Consider the following 19465-nt stretch of genomic DNA (forward strand, 5'->3'; position numbering starts at 1 on the left):
TCACTCTATCAGTCACTCTATCACACACTCACAACCACAGCACGGACACACACTCACATCGATACAGCGAGAAAACATGGTTAGGGCCTACCTTTGTTACGAATTATTATTATTATTTTTGTGGTGTAATAAAGGCATTATTTAGAATATATATTAACAGAAAGTAGTTTGTACGAAAACGTCAAAAATGAAAGAATTGACAAAATAAAAATGTATATATTATTTTACATTTAAATAATCAAACTGTCATTTTAAAAAGATATAAATTATTACTATTATTGTTTAATATTATTCCATCATTTTAATTGTATTAAACAAAAAAAATGATATGGGTATTGAAGGGAAACATGATGAAGGGCTCTGCAGTGTAAATGCTTCACATTTTTGTGTGTAACAAAAGGCTTTCTTTATTCATCCTCCATCTATAAAAATCAATCTATAAAATAGTTTAATTTGTGATATTAATGGCACACCTTCGCTTCTTGACAAGATTATACATCAACCTATTAACAGAAAATATGTACTTCCTTTTTCTTATTGATAAATAAAGCCATTTAATAATTAATTTTTAATTACATTTCTAATTAATATTTGTATATCTGCAGCGTTTGAATTTTTTAAAATCTGTGTGTTTGTGTTCTACAGTAAGGCCTGCACACTCAGACCTGTCCTGACCTCTTCACATCTCCGTCCAGTGCTCAGGAGACAGATGCCTCATCGATCAATGCCAGCCGTAGGGCCTGCAATAATCCCCTACTGTGGTCTCACACACACACACACTCTCTCTCATACACACACTCATACACCCACACACAACAGTCCCCATGATTTGATGGATCCATCTGGGGGTAGAAGGGCAGATCAAGCAGCGTCGGAAAGGGCTCCACTCCAAAATACAAAAGATGAAGGGTTGACAAGAAGGTGGACAAGGTTCATCTTCTCTTTAAAGCCCCATCAACTACACACACACACACACACACACACACACACACACACACACCATTCATTGCACTCACAGCCATTTCAATCACAAGATGCAACTTGGCCTTAGAAGCTCTGTTTGGCATTCCAAATGAATATGAACTATTTAATTTGAGTAGACACACACACACACACGTTGTCACTCATACACATGGGAAAATGTGGCTTTGTCTTGTTTTGTTCAGACATCATTTAAGGTGTCCTAAATACTGCATTTGTATTAAACTGTAGCTGCATTAAGTGAGCTTTGTTGCTGGGACAGCTGCTGGGAATATGTGTGACTGTGTGAGTATTGACTAACAAAAGAGTGGAGAGTGTGGAGATGCCCACATAAAGCACACACACACACACACACATTAGAAAAACACCTACAGAAACTGTATCCAGAACATGTGAATAGAAGATGTATAATATTCTGCTATATTATTGCATGACCATAAATATCTAAATTATGCATGATCTTGCACACATTTGTTCATCTTACATCATTAATGACAAACAAATACATTCACCACTTGCATTTACCTGCATTTGAATTTGCCTAGTGTGCAAATATTTCCATAAACTCATACATTGTGCATGATGAAACAAAAAGAAAGAAAGAAAAGAAAAATCACTGAATGGTCTGCTAAATTATACATTTTAAAACTGAGTGGCTGTGTATATGTACGTGTGTACGCGTGTGTGTTTGTGCCGTGTTGTTTGTAAATAAATGATAGGTTCATACCTGTGAGCCACTACCCCAAGCAACTGGCCAGCCAAACAAAAGCCAAGCTGTTTGCTAAGTACAAACAACTGCAAAACACATCAAAAAGCAATCGTGCACGTGGCCTTTTCTTGGTCCGATAATTCTCCACAATTTTCTCTGGTGCCCTGATTCTTTCTTTGACATTGTGTGGCAGTGGCAGGGGGCACTGATGTGAAAATCTTAAAAGGATTAGGCGGGTTGGTGTTGCCAGCCAATTGGTGCTTGTCAATCTTGGAGGCCCCTGTGCATTCCCACTCTTACTTGGTCCACAAGCTCCTTTTCTCTCTATCGTTCAGACTTAATGTCTGACGCTTAAATGGACACACTAGCCTGTCCCCTTGGTGTGACAGAGTGACAGGTGGGCGATCAAGACACGAGGACAGAGAAAGGAGACAAAGTCAGCATGGAACAGGCGGCTTGAGACTGAGACAGGAAGGGGAAAGGGCCATGTAGGCAAGGATTAGGAAACAAATAAGAGTGGAGTGACAGGAATGTGGAAACACACAGCTAAGTCATATGGATGCATTTGGCTACTGTCACACTGTTGTCACGTCTTGTGCTTAATTCTGGTGCCATCTAAATCTTATTTGAAGTTTTTAATCACCGGTTCTGTTTAAGACACAATAATTCAAAGCTACCCCATACATGATTGTGAGTTGTCATAGTAGTCCAAGTTGAATGAAAAGTGTGTGACAACTGTATTTCCTTCACAGACACTACAACAAGAGCCAGTAAAGCCGAACAAAAAGAGCCTGATAAACAGAAACAGAGAAATGTGCTAATATATTGCAGCAGTGAGTTGTGGTACACATATTGCATGGGGTTAGGGTCTAGTTAAGCAGTTGGGGTTTTTATGGGCAATGGCTGGGCATCTTTCCAAAAGTATGCAATGCTTTACCCAGGTTTCTCTGCAGAGAGAGAGGACGGGGAATAAAAAACAAAAAGGGAAACGGCTGCCCCCACAGAAGAAGACCGTGCCTTGGATAATGGCTATTATGGGACTCAGAAGTGTCAGACTATTCTTCAGCCTCTTTACATAGGTCAATTCTTAACAGCACTGGCAACTGGCCCGGCCACAGACACACAACAGAGTCATTCCCTGGTCATTACCAACGCACACATTCTCTAGCACAATGGTAAACACACACACACACACAAGAGTGAACATACCCACTCACACACATCAACACAATGGGACACAACAACTGCCCCTCCTCCACATCTCTTCCTGTTGCTTATACCACGTTGCTATTTGTTTCATGTGGACCCCAGATTCAACCAGGACAACATAACTCACCTGGTCTCCTGTGAGATGACAGGCAGCGAGGTTCTGCTCTTCAAATGAAGGGGCAGAACGAACATATTTGAGCCAGCTGTTGCTGGCAGCATCCGGGCCTGTGTCCAGTGCAAACTTGATGTTGCCCATGTCGTCCACCACCTGTTGAAGAGCAACAGGTTAGATATTATTAAAAGAGACAAAAGGGGTATTTCTAAAAACAAACATCAGGCTTTTGCACACCATCATTTGAAATACATAAGGAAGTTAAAAATGCTGAATAGGGAATTTGATGTCAACTTTGATGTTAACTGTAAGAGACACAGAAGCAACATGTCAGTGGGTGTTAGGGCCACCTAACCTTGTCAATCCTGACAACAAGAAGAGGAAAGAGGGAAAGGAGGAGGGAGTAGACAAACTGTGGCTTCTTTGACTTGTCTAAAGACTTTCTCTGGCACATATTGATCACCTTTTGTAACCCCTACAGCCCCCTGAGACACAAAGAGAGGGTTTAATGTTACCCGCTTTCACAGAGGAAGAAGGAGGATGGAGGTACTGGTAAAGAAGGAAGAGGGGGAGCAGAAGAACAGAAGAGGGTGCTTATTGTGAAGTGAGCGAGGGGGAAACCAGGACGTAGTAACAATGCTGAATCTGAACGGATCAATGGATCCTTGAAAACTCAAATCTTAACATTTTAGATGACAGAAAAAATACCTGTTGGTGTATTAATGAAATGAAAGGCAGTATTGCCTTCTACTTTTGGCCCCTTTGTGTATTTATGTCTGTTGTGTGTCTCTGTGTGTGTGTGCAGGGGGAAAGTTTGGTGGTGCTGAGGAACCTGGGGGCGGCTGAAACCCCAAAGCTCACCCTCTTTCCACCACGCAGAGGCTGAAGCTCCGATTTCGCCCTGTGCTCCGTTTGATACTGAGCCTGTGTGAATTCTCCGGGGAGAAGTGGCCCGAGACAGAGTAACTCCTCTAATTACAACTACCAATCAGCCTGGCCTGAGTTCGGCACTGACCTCTAGCTTGACTCTCTGCACTCCTAATCACAGTCAAATGTCTGCTGAAGGAAATCGAGGTGTGATGGAGAAGAACCAACAAGCCATCTGACATTTTTAGATGTGCAAAGTTCGTGAACTTCTCTAACTGGCTGCTTTTCAAAGTCATGTCCATGTGTTAGTTTTTCCCCAGCTCGTAAAGTGTGAATGGCCATGTTCTTGTTGTCTTCATGTGCGCGTGCAGAAGGTGTATTTTTGTGGGTGGGGGTGCAGGTGCCAAGTTTGGTGAGTAAATATGTAGAGGGCCTGGACAGAGGTGTGGTAGAACTGCCGGGTCCTTGTACGAAATGTGGCGACTGTTTTAGGCCAATGCACTTACACGTAGCTGAGGTAACGGCAATGTTGTGCTACTTTTCACCTGAAGTGTGAGTTTATTCTCTTCACTAGCAACATATGTTAGTGCCTCAGCTAAAAATAACAAATATCAAAACCTTAACCTGCATTTAAAAGCCCAGGTTCACGAGCCATAAATAGAAACTGTGGCTGCTGCTTATGGAAATGAAGCTGCTGATTGAGAGGGTGGGAAAACAGGCTGTTTATGCAAATTAGTTTCCATTATGTTTTTTTTTCTTTACACAGATATTCAGTGTCCACTAGAAGAGCCTGTAACTAAAATTGATTCTTATATGTCTCTTACATGTAAAGTACTGTCTCGTCTGCTCCAAGTTTACAACTTAAAGTCAGCTTGATAAAGTCCAGGCTGTTATTTTATGTGTGAAAACAGTCACTGAATGCTAACCAGGCATGCCCTCAACACACACACACACACACCTCCACTCATAATCTTTTCTGCAGCCAGTGGAGTCAGAGTGCACTTGTCAGGGGGTTATTGGGGAGCTGCAACAGGTATCCTACATGTTTTATGAACACATGGAGAAACGCTGAGATCCAGGTGGAGCCAAGGTGAGGTTATTCCTTTATTTAGGACACAATCACACATACACAGTATGAATTCTGCCATATCAGGCATGGCAGTATTCATACACTCTGATTTTGCCCCCCTACCCCTTCTCTTATACACACACCCGAGGGTCTGATCATGAACTTAATGAGCAGCAGACCCTGTGCCTTTTGTCCGTTTTGTATGTGTGCATGTGTGTGTATGTGTGTGTAAGTGAGTGTTGTCCGGGAGGCCTGCTAACACCCTGTCTCAGGGTGGAAGTCTGATTTATAAGGCTTCAAATGAGGGGCAACAGAGAAGGAGAGCCAGAACAAGCTTGCGGCTGATTGTTTGTTTATTTACCTTTACCTTTCTTTTTCATCCCCATCCACCCTCTCCATCCGCATGTCACATGGAGGAGAAGGAGGAGGACCCGGCTGGAAATCATCAGCTCCACGTGTAAAGTTTCAACAAAACAAAGCAACCAAAAGCAAACTTGGCTACTCAACTACTGAAAGTTATCTCTGCTCCTTCAGTTCACAGGCTTAATACTGTAAGATATAAGGGCTGCTGATCTATGTGAGGATTATAGTAAAACTCATTCAGATGATCCTTTCATAAAGTTTGACAAAGAAAACCTTCATTTGTTTCTAAATAAAAAAACACTTCCCTTTAGAACTTGATGTATAGTATGACTCGATTAAACAGTATCAAAAACGATTCACTTGACAGCAAACATGCACAACACACGCACAGGCACACAGACACAATAAGACTTGACTGAAAGAGAAGCAGCTCTAAGTGGACAGGATGCAGAGCATACTCCACAGGAAGCTCTGATAAGAGCACGACACTTATATCGCTCCTCACAACACAAAGGGGAACCTTTGACAGCTAGGAACCTTTAATGGCTGTCTCGGCATGCCCTCTCCTCCACCAGTTAGATCTGACGGATGTGTGTGGTGCACTGGGCTGAATTAGTAGAGGAAAGTTGCTTGTAAGGGTAGACGTTGGTGACAAGGTACATATTATTTTCTGTTTGACGGAGGGCAGAAAATGGAAATGGCAGCTCGGAGCACAGTGGTGATTGTGATTTTGATGTGAGATGGAGATAGAAGCAGGCTTACAGCATGTGAGACATAACTGCTAAGCTATTGTGTGTCTCAGAAGGAATATTTTTATGAAGTGTGATCATAGTCCTTTGTTACACTGCCCAACATGTCAATGTGTGAACACACCCTAGTTTGCATGCATTTGTATACGTGTATGTGTAGAAGAGGACTAAGCAGGTGTTGTTTCAAAACTGTAAAACTGCAGGAACTTGTTCAAACGATGTGTGTTTTTGAGATGTGTGCCTTAAGAACGGATTTGCTTTGCAAGTTTACCATGCAACATCTGTCTCTGTGAGAGTACAATATTCTGATATGGAGAAATGAATGAGCAGGTTCCTTTTTTTTCAAAGTTTTTCTGCCTGTAAAAAACACACGAAGCCATGTAGAAGGCTACATCTTCTCTGGTGTACCTACAGACAAACATGGTTATTTTAAAAGGGAGAAGTAAAGAAAAAGCAGATTAGCTTTGAAATTTAATCTTGCTTTTAATCTTTCTAGTTCTAGCATATGTGGAAACTGTAGAAAAAGAGAAACAAAGAGAGATTAAAAAAATAAAAAGGTAGGGATGCAGGATTGTGTGCACTTCTTCCAGAAGGAGCTAGGGGGCAGTCTGGCATGAAAGCTCTTCAGGTAGGAAAGCAAGAAGTGGAAATGAAACTTCCCTTCCTCGGCAGCTGTACATGCAGAAACACAAGGTGGTTGTAGACAATATAACAAATGGCAAAGAGAGAAGGAATTACTGAAGGAACACGTACACTGTTGAGAGGGACAGTCATGGAAATGCAGCAGTGGCAGTGACAGATTGAGTGGCTGTGAAGTGGGCTGCAGAGCTGGTTGTTAGAGGTGTTACAAATTAACGTGCAGGACGACTAACAAGAAATAAAGAAGTGTGTGTTAGAGTGTGTATCCTTTCTGGAAATGACTCTGTTTCCAGTTGGGAGGCCCCTTAACATGCACACACACACGCACACACAGACTAATAAAGCAGCTGACAGAGTACAGATCACGACAGCCTCCAATCCTATGTGTTTATACTCATTCACATGTGTGTGTGCATGTGTGATGGATGGAGACCTGCAGAGAAGACCCTACCCCACCACATCTGTCAACAGTCTAAATGAGCGTGCATGTCTGTCTATATTTGTGTGTGTGGAGGTGAGAGCTGGACAGGCACACAGGAGCTCTGCCAATAAAAAGAAGAAAAACAGAATAATAAAAAAAATATATAAATACTACATTTGATTACATTGCCTGGCTTGTAAAATTTTACTAACAGATTTCGTAAGTTTGGTTGCATCTCATATTATCTTATCCTCTTATCCTGTATAAAACAAATAAAATGCTGTAGTAATAAATAAAATGTGTTAAAATTAGATGATTTTATGATAATGAAGATGAAAATACCCAAAATATTTAGATTAGGCAGGGATTTTTATTCAGGTATGTATATGAATGAATCATATATTTTTCCCTTTTTTACACTGTTACAAGGTATTTTTTATTAATACCATTATTTATACATATATGCAGTAGAAACAATACTGAACCACATAATAATAAAAAGCTATAATTGTTATGACACACATCACACACCAATTTTTTGCATCAGCTTGACATTTATCAATTCATTCTTTAGCACTACAATAAGGGTAGAGAAAAAAAAATAATTTTCCTTTTTGTCAGACACCCCCCCCCCACTTTTTATCTAATTCAGTTTTTTTTTTATTTCGATCTGCCTTATCTCGTTTCTTCTCCACCCATTCATGCAGCTAAAAAATAGGTATCAATTCTCATCTACAATTAAGATCATAAATGTGAGAATTAGCATTTCAGCTACATATGTACTCAATACTGTCCAACAAAATTTTGATTCAGTAGAATGGCCTTTAAAAACAGAGAAAGAGAGAGGGAGGGGGAGAGAGAGTGAGTATGTGTGTGTGTGTGTGTGTGTGTAAAGCCTATTACTGATGCTGGTAATAGTACACCTGTGTAGCCATGTCTGGCAGCCTAATGACAGCTAAAAAGGAAACAGGCTGTAAATCTACACACACACACGCAGCACACACAACACACACATGTATTATATTGTGGCCAGAGCCCTTGTGTTGAATATCACATACAGCATTGTACTGTTTACTTTTTGCCTGTTGTCTCTGTCTGGCCCAGGTGAATGGCACTATAAGGTGCCTGTAAGAGCTTGGGTTGTATCAGAAGTAAGATATATATGTATACGAGGTGTTGGAGTGTGTGGGTCTGTGTGTGTCTGTGTGTGAAGGTGAGTGAAGGCGTGTTAAATGTGACCCATTTTATCTGGCCAGGGCAGCCATCGACATAATTAAAAACCAGGCAGGCAGGCCAGGGAGGGCCTGGGGCCTTGTAAAAGCCATCTGGGTTGTAGTGTGTGTGTGTGTGTGTGTGTGTGCATGTGTCTACATGCAGTGTGAGTGTCAGAATGTGGCCCTGCTCACTAATGACCCAACTTGCTTCTATTAAATCAACATTGCTACATTCACACACAGCTATCATTTATAGTCAGTGTGCATGTGCCACACTGAAAACATGCATGTCAAAAGTGTGGCTGCTTTTCTTCAGCACTCAACAAATCATAGAGGAGTCAGATCTCATCTTGTTTGAGTCTGACCCATCTAACATTTCCCTTTGTCGTAAATAAGACAAGAATAACAGTTTCCATGCATGTGAGGCAACGTGGCTGATTTAATCTCAGAACTGCTGAATTTGTTTGACACTATAGGCAACCATGACATGAATTTAAAAAAAAATAAAAAAAAATGTAAAGGATAATTTAATGGCATTAGCTTTTGCATTACTAAATAACCTTAAGTTATGTACCACATATTGTAAATAATGCTGATAATTTGTCTTAAAACATAATGTGTCTTTGTACATTTTTGAATTGTTTCATGGTACATTTGTTGGCTATAAGTGTTTACATTAGTTTTATTTTTTGGAGTGTCAATAATATCAATGGAACATGAGAGAAGCTTCTCCTTTGTGAAGCCAGTGATTGCATATCTGCAGCCACTCAGTGTTATTTTTAGCATCACACCACTGTGTCCACCTCCGCACCCCTGCAGCTCATCTGAATGAGCAGGTTGCCATGTGTAGGGTTGGCAGGTAAGGGTAACTTAAAACAGGAAGTGTGCACGCTTTAAAAGAAGACAGGCAGCGAGTTTTCAGGCTGGACCTCGTTAATGAAATGGCTTTGTGTTATTTACAGCCCCTTGTTAAAAGGCTGGATGAGTGTGTGTGTGTAGATGCACATGCTTGTGTATCTCGTGTGTATGTGCAGGTGTATGTGACTATTTGCCTGTCTACATGTGTCTTTTATGTGGGGTATGTTCAGTGTGTGTGCAGTGGTTGCCATCATGCTATGTCTGTTTTACTGTTGCACTGCTTTTACAAGCTGGCCTTTATGATATGTATTTAGGGCAATTAGTGAGCAGATATATTGGCTCATTATAGTGAAGCAGGTGCAGTATAAATGGGGAAATATATGAACACTACATGATGGTCACACACTCTGTCTGTGGTATTTGAAGGATAAGACCCAGACGTATGTCTGTGACAAACAGGAGGACACATTACTACAAACTCAAAGCAAAGAATACAAGAAATGTATCACAGTCCAGACTCAAGAGGAGCACAAACCGGGGGGTTGAATATTAACTGAGAGGGAAGCAACATATGTGTTTATTGGTTGGAAGGATCACACATTGAGTAAAGTGGTTGTTTATTGGCTGCAGGGATTAATATTGGGCTCGTCTCAGGAGGAATCTACATACACAGAAACACGTCCTAGCATATTACGCACTGTCTGCATTTTAGGGTTTGGCTCCTAATCATAGACCTCTACAGTTCAACAACGATGAGATCAAGGACCACAAAAAATAATTAAATAAATAAAAAAAGGTCTTACATAGTGGGGACATAGAACTAAATTTCCTGTGCTCAAGCAAAGCAACTAAATCAGTCAAATCTTAGGCTTCCATGCCAAGAATAATGACAAATAATAATGAGGAAAGGAAGTCTGCATTCAACACTGACACAACTTGACCTCCACTCTATCGACTGACATCGGAAGTGAAACACAGAATGGTACAATTCCAGGAAATGTGCAACACAAATAGGGAAGCGGTGCTTGGGGCAAATTTATAGAGCACATAACACTATCAATTATTTATTAACACCCAAATAAAGGAATACTTCCGTGGAATTCTCTGGAAAGATGAGAAGTGGAACACATGGCAATAGTAAGAGAATGATGGAGGGAAATGAAAGCACAGCACTGATAAAGCCACTCATTTATAATCATATTTTTACTGATCCAAACCAGACAATTCCAGAGAAATTTTCCTTCTGCATGTCAGCTGCTGCTCAATATCAAATGAACATTTGTCCCATATACTACCCTATTCACTGAATCTCTGAGAAACACACTGACGCAAAACAGAAAATGTCAAATCTGTCTCCAACCATCTCCTTCAAATTTGTCTTTTGGTGGAATGCCATTTTGTCCCTGCATTTTAGTAAGTTGCATTGTCCTTGTGTGCACTGAGATCAATGAGTTGGCGTGACAAGAGATCTGAGACAAAAAGTGAACTCCCGTCCCTCCCGTGTGAGGTGCACAACATGACACTCAAAATACAGAGCCAGAAAGTCCTCCTCATGCTACCATCATCACCTGTAGATCACCTGGGTTTGCTGGAGGCTTGAACTTGTAAGCCCAATTGCAGAAAACTGCATTGTGCAGGATATTGCAGAAATGAGCAGCTGCAGGACAGCATGAGGAGGAAACCCTGTGTGGCTGCAGGCCTGGACTCATTGTAACCATCTGAGCAGAAAGTTTTGTTTACTACAACAATCAGACTCCACTTTTTTAACACCCTTCTCACCTGTAGGTCTTTGAAAAGATTTACATCTGAGTCCAATGATCCAACATTAAAAAATCTGCCTTTGAATATTCATGCCTCACCATCAAACAACACCATTTCACAGGACATACGTTTACCCAAATACAGAGGCAGGAATGTCATCTTTGTTTGAACTAGACAGATATCCACAAAACATTATCAACATCTGAGTTTTTTGTTATTTTGTTATTTAAAAATTAAATGCAAGGGTAATTTTGTAAAGAGTTAAATGAGTTATGCTTTTCCTTTCCTGAAAAAAGCTTCTTCTTAAAGAGAAAAACAGCATAATGAGCTAATGAATACTCAACTGTCAGCATTGAGACGAAAATGTCCTAAGATTAGCTACAGAGTAACAGAGACATAAATTATGCTTTAAAACACACTATTCTCCCCGTTCAGGATAAGATAAGTATCTGGCTGTTCTCCTTCTGTTTAAAGTGTGTATATTCTGATCTGAGCACCCTGGGTGGCTGCTCAACACACTGCATGTCTCTCCGTGTATGCCTCAGCTTCTACTTCTCGTCACTCACATACACACATCTTGAGCCCTACGCACGCCACTTCTTCCTCCACCAATGACTGAGACTAGCCAGAACAGAAGGGCCAATAAAGCTCTCTGACTGTTGGGCCTGCTGGCAAGAAAAAGAGGAAAAGACCTATTTCACTGTTGTGTAAACCATTGTTTCATTTCCACACTTCACTCTCCCTCTTTCTGCTCTGATATTTCACAGGATTTTTGGCTCCTGTTCAAGTGTGAACACAATACAGCTATTGAGATCATGGTTCGCACCTCCTGGCCTGCACTGTGTTTTGGGCTTTAGCTTTAGTGCCCAGAGCTACCATCTCCAAGTTAAAAACCCAATACATGCCTCTTTATTTTCTTTCCTATGCTGTTTTTTTTCAACCAGGATGTGGCACAGGCAAACTCACCATATCCCTTGTGCCCCATCCCCCGATCCCATCATCTTAACCTTCACCCTAACTTTGGCTCTGGAGGGCCCCAAGGTGCAGGTAATGGATCCTGCTTGGCCACCTCCACCCAGAGGCCCATATATCTAACTTTTAATTAAGAACGCTCATCCCTTCTCCTGAGAGAGGGGGAAACGGTAGGAATGGCTGGGGGTAGGAATGTGTATCATGTGTGTTGCAGAAGAGCCCTGCAGCCATCTGGTTTGTGTTAGGCACAATATTAAAAGTGTGTCAGTGGCTGAGGCCTGGCTGATGGCTATCAATCTGCCTTTTAATGTATGACGGGATATATGGAGGGATGGATGGATATGGCCCCCCCTTAGTGAAGCTAATGGCTAAACAGGCACATTAGGGTGATTGAGGCCCATGGAGGAGATGGGGCCCATAGTGGAGCAGCATAAAGAGACTTAAAGGCCTCACTACAACCTTGAAGCAATTGGAAGCTGCAGGTTAGCACTGCAGGGAGGGATCCAGGAAAACTGAATTAATAATGATATTTTTATTTATTTAGTTTAATAATAATAAGTCATTTTATTAGTAAAGAAATGTCCTAATTGACTAATGAATCAACAGATAAATTGTTAATACCACAACAAAAAGAAGTTAAGCAGTAACACCTGACAACAAGGAAATAATGAGTAACCCTTTGATGTGTGAGGTAGAAAAAAAGCGTAGGAGGACGAGACGATGACACAGCGAGAGATAAATGAGGAGGAGGAGCAGCTGTTGACACAAGCCGTCTCCTCTCTGTCAGATAAGAGATAACTGGGCAGCCAGTGTTTAGACACACCATTAGTAGTGTCATCAATCACACACACACACCACCAGGAAATAGAGTGGGATTACTAGTGGGTGACACAATATATTGCTCCATACTGCTTCAAACATGTCACACTACATGCTTATCTTTAGTGCTCCTAACAACACTTACACACATGCACATATCCAGGCATGGACTGTATGATGTTAGAGAAGCATTAGAGACTTAATGCAGGTAGTATGTAAGGTCCTAACACCTACAGTTCAGGATGTGTGCATGAGCAAGGGTTTTGTGCATATGTAGAACATATTGTGTTATTCATCATTATATATTATTCATCTCAGTGCAGGGCAAATAATAGCAACAAAATGCAGACTCGATTAAGGTATGTAGAGTTTGGCTCTGTACAGAGAGGTCATGAAGGACAGAGAAAGGGCAGAGACCCAACTTTAACTCCCACCTGGAAACTTCTCATTAAAGCTAAACCGGCCCACGGCGTCTGAGCCGCCATTAAAATCACACCAGCAAATAACAATGACTTTCAAACTATCCTTTGACTAATAAGGCTGTCATTACAAGTTACTTGTGGCTTTGCAAAGACCAAAACTTTTTGGAGTGGTCCTGGGCTCCCCATGGTCATATTAAAAGCTAAGGCATAATTTGGCCATTCACTAACAACTCTTGGAGAATGTTTCCCTAAAGAAACACAATCAGGCATAATTGGCCAATCAGCAGAGGGAACAAACACAACGATATACCTCACACAGTGAGGCTATTGGATATATTCATGTAGACAAAACGCCAACCTCAAAAATAATGTTTTACTATTATTTCACCTGAGAAGACAATATGCTGTATTGCTTAAAGAAAGCCAATAGGAAGCCTACATACTGCTGGAAATACGTGATACGTTATAGAGCACTCCTCTCCTTTAATTTTTGACTGAAGTCATCTACAGTTACAAAGCTGTTTTTAGAACATATTGTATAAAATCAGCTAAAATCTCCATGGCAGGTCTTTCTTTCATGTTGGAAATATGCAGATGAAAGGCCATCATCCACTGACCTGGAAATTAATAAAACTGCTAAAACTACTGGTCTGTGAGACTGTTGGTGGATGATCAATAACATTGAGGACACTTGAGGTACAGCAGGTCATCTCTCAGCACTTAGACATCATTATCCATTATTGACTGACTATCGATCAGTTCAGCCAGAAGAACTCAATACAAGCATAACCAACTTCATTTGATAGACTTTGTAGTCAATTTTATGACATCATAAAAGACTTCCTTTAACTCTGAATAGAGCAAAAGCATTTCCTTTAATCTCTATGACTGTCCCTTTTCTTTGCACTTGTTTTGGTAGCACTTCAGTACTTCATGAACCAACATCACCCTGCATTCTGTAACTTCATAAAATGAAGAGAACGGATATTCATTTGTCTCTCCTAATGTGGGCTTGAGCTTGTTAGTTGTACTAATTACTCCAAACAGCACACTGGATCTTTTTAGCCTGAGGGGCGTATTCACAATGACCTCCCTATGTGCTGCAGCTCAGTGGTCCTGGGGGGTATTTAGGAGGTAAACATGTTGACTGCACCTCTACTCCACCGTACCACCATCCATTCACATCCCCACACGTGCAATTAACGAGCCACTAGCTAATTTGAGGTTTGTGCTTATATGCAAATGAGAGGCAAACAAAAGGAATGGTGTGATGGATGACAATCAAGAGGGGCTTGGGAAGGGTCCGTATAGGACACTTAGTACCCTGACACTAATTAAAAAAACCATGGCACTGAGAGCACTAAGGTAACTCATTAGCTACAACCTGCTTCTGTGCCACACACTGAACTGAGCACTAATGTAGCTAACTGTGAAGGAAGAAAAACCACATCAAGTAAGAGGGAAAAAAAACAGTAAGAGAATGATGGACGTGGGTATTGTGCTCCGCTGAGGTGTCCATGAGGGTATATAGTCTAAGCCCAGCCAAATGAGCCTGGTTGCATTAGCCTTTCTGCTATTGCCCATTAGTTTAATGCAGGGGGTTGCAAGCTGAAGAAAGGTTACCATAAGCATGGCAATTAGGGCTATAATAGGATAAACAACAACCTGGCCGATGGAGGGAGTGAAGCAGAACACAGTGTAGGGAATGATTACAGAAGCTGAGCGTGTGGAGGTGGGTGACTTTAGCTATATTGATCTGGGGTACTGTGGCTGAGGGAGCTGAAAGTGGCACCCACTGAGTCTGCATAGCTTCTCTACTCAGTGGAGACAATGTCCACATAAAATAACAGGCATACCCAGATTTACCTCTACGCACACACACACATATATGCACATGTTATATGTGTGTGATTTTAACAGTGTGCAACACATCTTGTGTAAGCGACCCGTCTCCATGCGTGGTGCGTTTCTCCTCTGGTGATTCATTTCATTTCAGTCTTTCTCCCGCTGCTCTTTATAAACACAGACATCTCTTAACATTTACTTCATCGTTTAACAACAAAACCACCAGAAGTATGGTTTTCACAGAGGAGGACCACGAGGAGAAACCAGTGCTGTGGGATCAATGGTGCAAAAAATTGTTTTTATTGAATGCTGTGTGGCTCACATTTCCTGCAGACACAGATAAGAGAATGGCAGAGAGCAGACCCTTCAGTGAGCGAGTGTGTGCGGTTGGCTGAGAGAAAGAGGGGGGCAAGAAAATAAATGAGATTATTGATGTTACATGTCAAATATAATTGCTGAGATTTGAGCAAAGAGGAGGAGAGTGTAGGCTGATGGGCTCGCTGATCCGTGGAATGCTTCATTTGGTAGAAAGGCCAACAAGTCACAGAATTCAGATTGTGACCTGGGGTGCGTGCATGTGTGTGATACTGTAAGAGAATGAGATTGTTAAACCTCAAGAGTTGTTAACTTTTAAACTCTGTAGTTCCTGTGCACATACAGACATGCATGTCATAATCCCCAAAGCAGGTATCAGAGTCTCAGTCTGTCAGATGTAATATGCTCTGATGTTTTCTTTAGTGTGTTCTACTGATCTTTCACCTCTTAGGTCAAAGTTTTTGAAGGACCCTCCACGTGAAATTCACTGAGGCCTCTAAACATACATAAAGGTATAGGTTTAATTAGGGAAAAGTTAAATAATAGCCTATAGCCTGAATACATCAGATAATAAATAAAGATACCTGAGAGCTATATAATATTCATTTTCAAGTTAGGTTTGCCTTTGCAGCTTGGTTTTAAATACCCCTGAACTTTATGACATAGAGTGGCTGCAGTAAAGATAAAACTAAAGATAAACAGATGAATGACTGTAGTCTAAAAAGGAGAAATGTTTAGAAACTGCATGAAATTAGAGGTGAAATTCAAATGCACAGCTGCTGTGTGAGAGTGAGAGTGTGTAGTATACCCACTCACAAAGACACATTCACAGGCCCTATGGCTTAGGAGAAGTCTGGGATTCATGATGGAGTCAGAAATCTCATCTTATTCACAAAGCAAACATTCCGACTTTCAACACTTTCCACTAATTCTGCTCATTTCCAGCGTGCATCGTCTTCACATGTAAACCCAGGGAAAATCTCAAACCCGGCCTTATCCCCTTTTAAAAGGTAACATTTTCCTTCTCAGTGGCCAGGATGGCCCTCTGGCTCAATCATTATTTAAATGTCAAATGTCAACATTAACATCAGGACAGTCAGCTCCTAGTAGAGCAAGTAGAGCAAGGCATGACAGCAGAGGAATATTAGAAAGAGACAGGTATGTAAGGACATCTCTATTGAGAGCACATGTTGTCCATCTCCAGTTTAAACAAGGCCAGTTTGCAATAGGATCCTAAAGGTAGCCAAGTCCTCCTGCCAAGTTTCTCAAATTTTCAAGCTGAACGTTTTATGGCAAGATCTGTAAAGTAAGCCCTCCACCTTGGCCTTGGGTTCACACCACCCATAAATACTGGGCTTATGACAAAAGGCCACAGGGGTCAGGACAGATTTCAAACAGAGAGCAGCAACAGAATATCTGAGACAATAAAATATATAAATGGTTTTGTTAGATTTAAGTCTTCTACAACTGACTTTCCAATATTCAACAACACAATTATCCCTAACATGACTTATATGGTCATAATTATATGGATTTGACAGAGATACTCTCTTACACTGCTACTCACTCCCCACCCATCTGTTAAACACTGCATGCTCCTCTGAGTGTGTGTATTAAGATGCTGGTTGAGAATGTATCTAATGGTTCCAGTGTTGCCGTATCAATCAGCAGCCTTGTGCAGACAGTAAAAATCAATGGTTCCATGCAGAGCTACCTGAGGTCCCCCACACTTCATTTGTCATAAACGCTCAATACGTCAATGTGCAAAACTACAACGCATTCCAGTCAGGAGGCTATTGGCGGGCATGGTGGGTGTAAATATTTTTGATGTTTTCCTATGATTGTGAACTTCTCTATTTCAAAGCAGCATTGTGTTGTGTCAAAGATCACCTTTTCAGGTCGGCAGCTGTAGTCTTTCTTTCATTGATAATTCATTCATCCGTTTTCTTTGTCCCTCTCAGCCTCTCATATTTTGTGTGCATGATCTTTCTTTGATAGATTCAGCTTTTCTTTCCTTTGCCTGTCTACATATCTCCCTCACTCTCTCTCCTTCCAGCTCAGGACTCTCCTCTCTCTGGGCGCTTATTGACATTTCTCTGCTAACCTTCTCTTTTACGCTCACCTTAATGTGCGCTGCCTTATCAGATGCGCAGGTGGTATGGAGTTTCATTCAACCTCACTCCCTACTCTTCTCCTTTCTTCCGGGTTATTCATCCCTCCTTCCTGTGCTCTGAAAGTCAAGCTTCCCTTTACAAAACCCCTGCGGTCTTATCTAGGAGACCCCGCGACCTCGCAGTCATTGCAGCAGCCAGCAGGAGAGAATGGAGACCCTGGGTCTCTTGGGAGGAGGACAACAGGACTGAGGTGTGTGCGCATGTGTGTGTGTGTTTAGTGCCATTAGAGCAGTCTATTTACTGTCCAACTGTCTAAACACTTGTGATAACATACAGTGGTGCAGCAAAAGGCCATAGTACTCCAGGGATGGAAGTTGATGCTGGTTTACTTGGAGGAAGATAAAAACCTGGCTGCAACTAATAATTATTTTCATTACTGATCAAACAATTTTTTTTTCTTTCAGCTGGTTCAAAATAACTCAGAGACAAAAAAATGCAGTCTAATACAAAACATATAGAGTGAAAAATAATAAAAATGATTTTTTTCCAATTGATTAAACTGCAGTTGTCATCTTTCTTTCATGTGAAGAGCGTGCAAACATCACCACCTTAATAACTTAACTAACATTCTTTTCTTCTCAAGTCATTTATTTTAGTGTTTGTAAACGAGCCATATAACTGCAGTGATAATGGGCACTGGAATCTTGTATTTCCTTCCTATGTCCTTTGTTGGTGTGAGTGTGTGTGTGTCTATTTGTTTATGTTCTGTGTGGTCTTTGTCATGATCTCTGCAGGTGCACCACGCTGCACATATCCTACATTCACATCCTCAATTTTTCTTTTCTGGCCAAGAGAACTCCCAAAGGAAAGCACCTGCTACAAGCAAAGCACACACACACACTCACACACTCACACACTGGATGTTTCTGCCACATTCTTGCCCATTTCCTCATGTTTCCCTGTTCTCATTTTCTCTCCGTAGTAGCTTAATTGACAAATATAAAGCAACCCTCACTGTAAAAAAACACACACATATTGTGCAGATGTTGAATAAGGGAGAGAACAATAGACTAAATATACTTGGAAGAGTAGGAAAGAAACTGATAGCACAGGGAATACAGCATCTAGAATATGTACTGAAAACACACCTTAGTTTAAAACCTTTACAGAAATTAAGAAGAGATTATTTGTAAAGTAATAAAAAACATTTAATAAGATTTGAAGCCCAAATCATTGTGAAAATGACTGATATATAAGTGTTATAACTGCATTTGACATCAAAATGCAAAAAATGTAACCATAGAAACTCTGTCATTTTTGTCTAAAACAGTGTGTGCACAAATGTCTTCTTATATGACTATTTAAGGTCATACATTCCAAAATGGTGAGATGGGTATAGATAGACAGACAGGGCCTGGCTGCTGCTGCTGCTGCTGCTGATGGATGTATTTATAGGTGTTATCATCCAGTCTGTAATGCCAGTGATCTACACGAAAGTTATGCTATTAGGTTACAGCAGCAGAATGACATCACATCAGATGAGAAGGACAGACGATAAAGACATTACGCATACTCAAAAAACTTGTTGCCCTTTTTGGAATAAAACATCCTCACTTCAGGACTGATGTCAGATCCTTTCTGAAAACTGAATTTTGGAAAAAATGTAATGAGCTCATTGTTAAAGACAAATAATCCAGCAGGTACATGCAGGTGTTTTACTTATTTTGATGGGTGAGTGTGGGCTTTCTTTTCATTTGAAGAACACATGCAGTGAAAGACTGGGTGTGGATTTCCAGAATGTGGTGCATGTGTTGAGGGGTCAGGAGGTAAGGATCCACTTTAATGGCTTGTCTTCCAAAATGTATGTTAGCTTTCCTCTTCTTCTTTGCTGGCTTTGCTGCTCAATGTGAACAAGAGGCTGGCTGTTTACATCATTTCCTTCAAGCCTTATACAAGTGGTGACAATTTAGTTGTCACAGAGCTCTTTAAACCAACACCTCCTTCCACAGCCAGGCTGTGCCTGTTG

General features: G+C 41.0%; 1 protein-coding gene across 7 annotated transcripts in view; it reads right to left on the bottom strand.

Moving 5' to 3' along the window:
- The window catches only part of prdm16 (PR domain containing 16), a 144145-nt gene that overhangs the window by 18391 nt on the left and 106289 nt on the right, over nucleotides 1-19465 (bottom strand). For all 7 annotated transcript variants that reach the window (XM_028409076.1, XM_028409077.1, XM_028409081.1 and 4 more), the window contains exon 4: nucleotides 3027-3167. In XM_028409076.1, the coding sequence (XP_028264877.1) occupies nucleotides 3027-3167 (141 nt within the window). The remainder of the gene's footprint in view (nucleotides 1-3026; nucleotides 3168-19465) is intronic.

The sequence above is a fragment of the Parambassis ranga genome, chromosome 7 (genome assembly GCF_900634625.1).
Source record: "Parambassis ranga chromosome 7, fParRan2.1, whole genome shotgun sequence".
NCBI classification, from domain to species: Eukaryota; Metazoa; Chordata; class Actinopteri; family Ambassidae; genus Parambassis; species Parambassis ranga.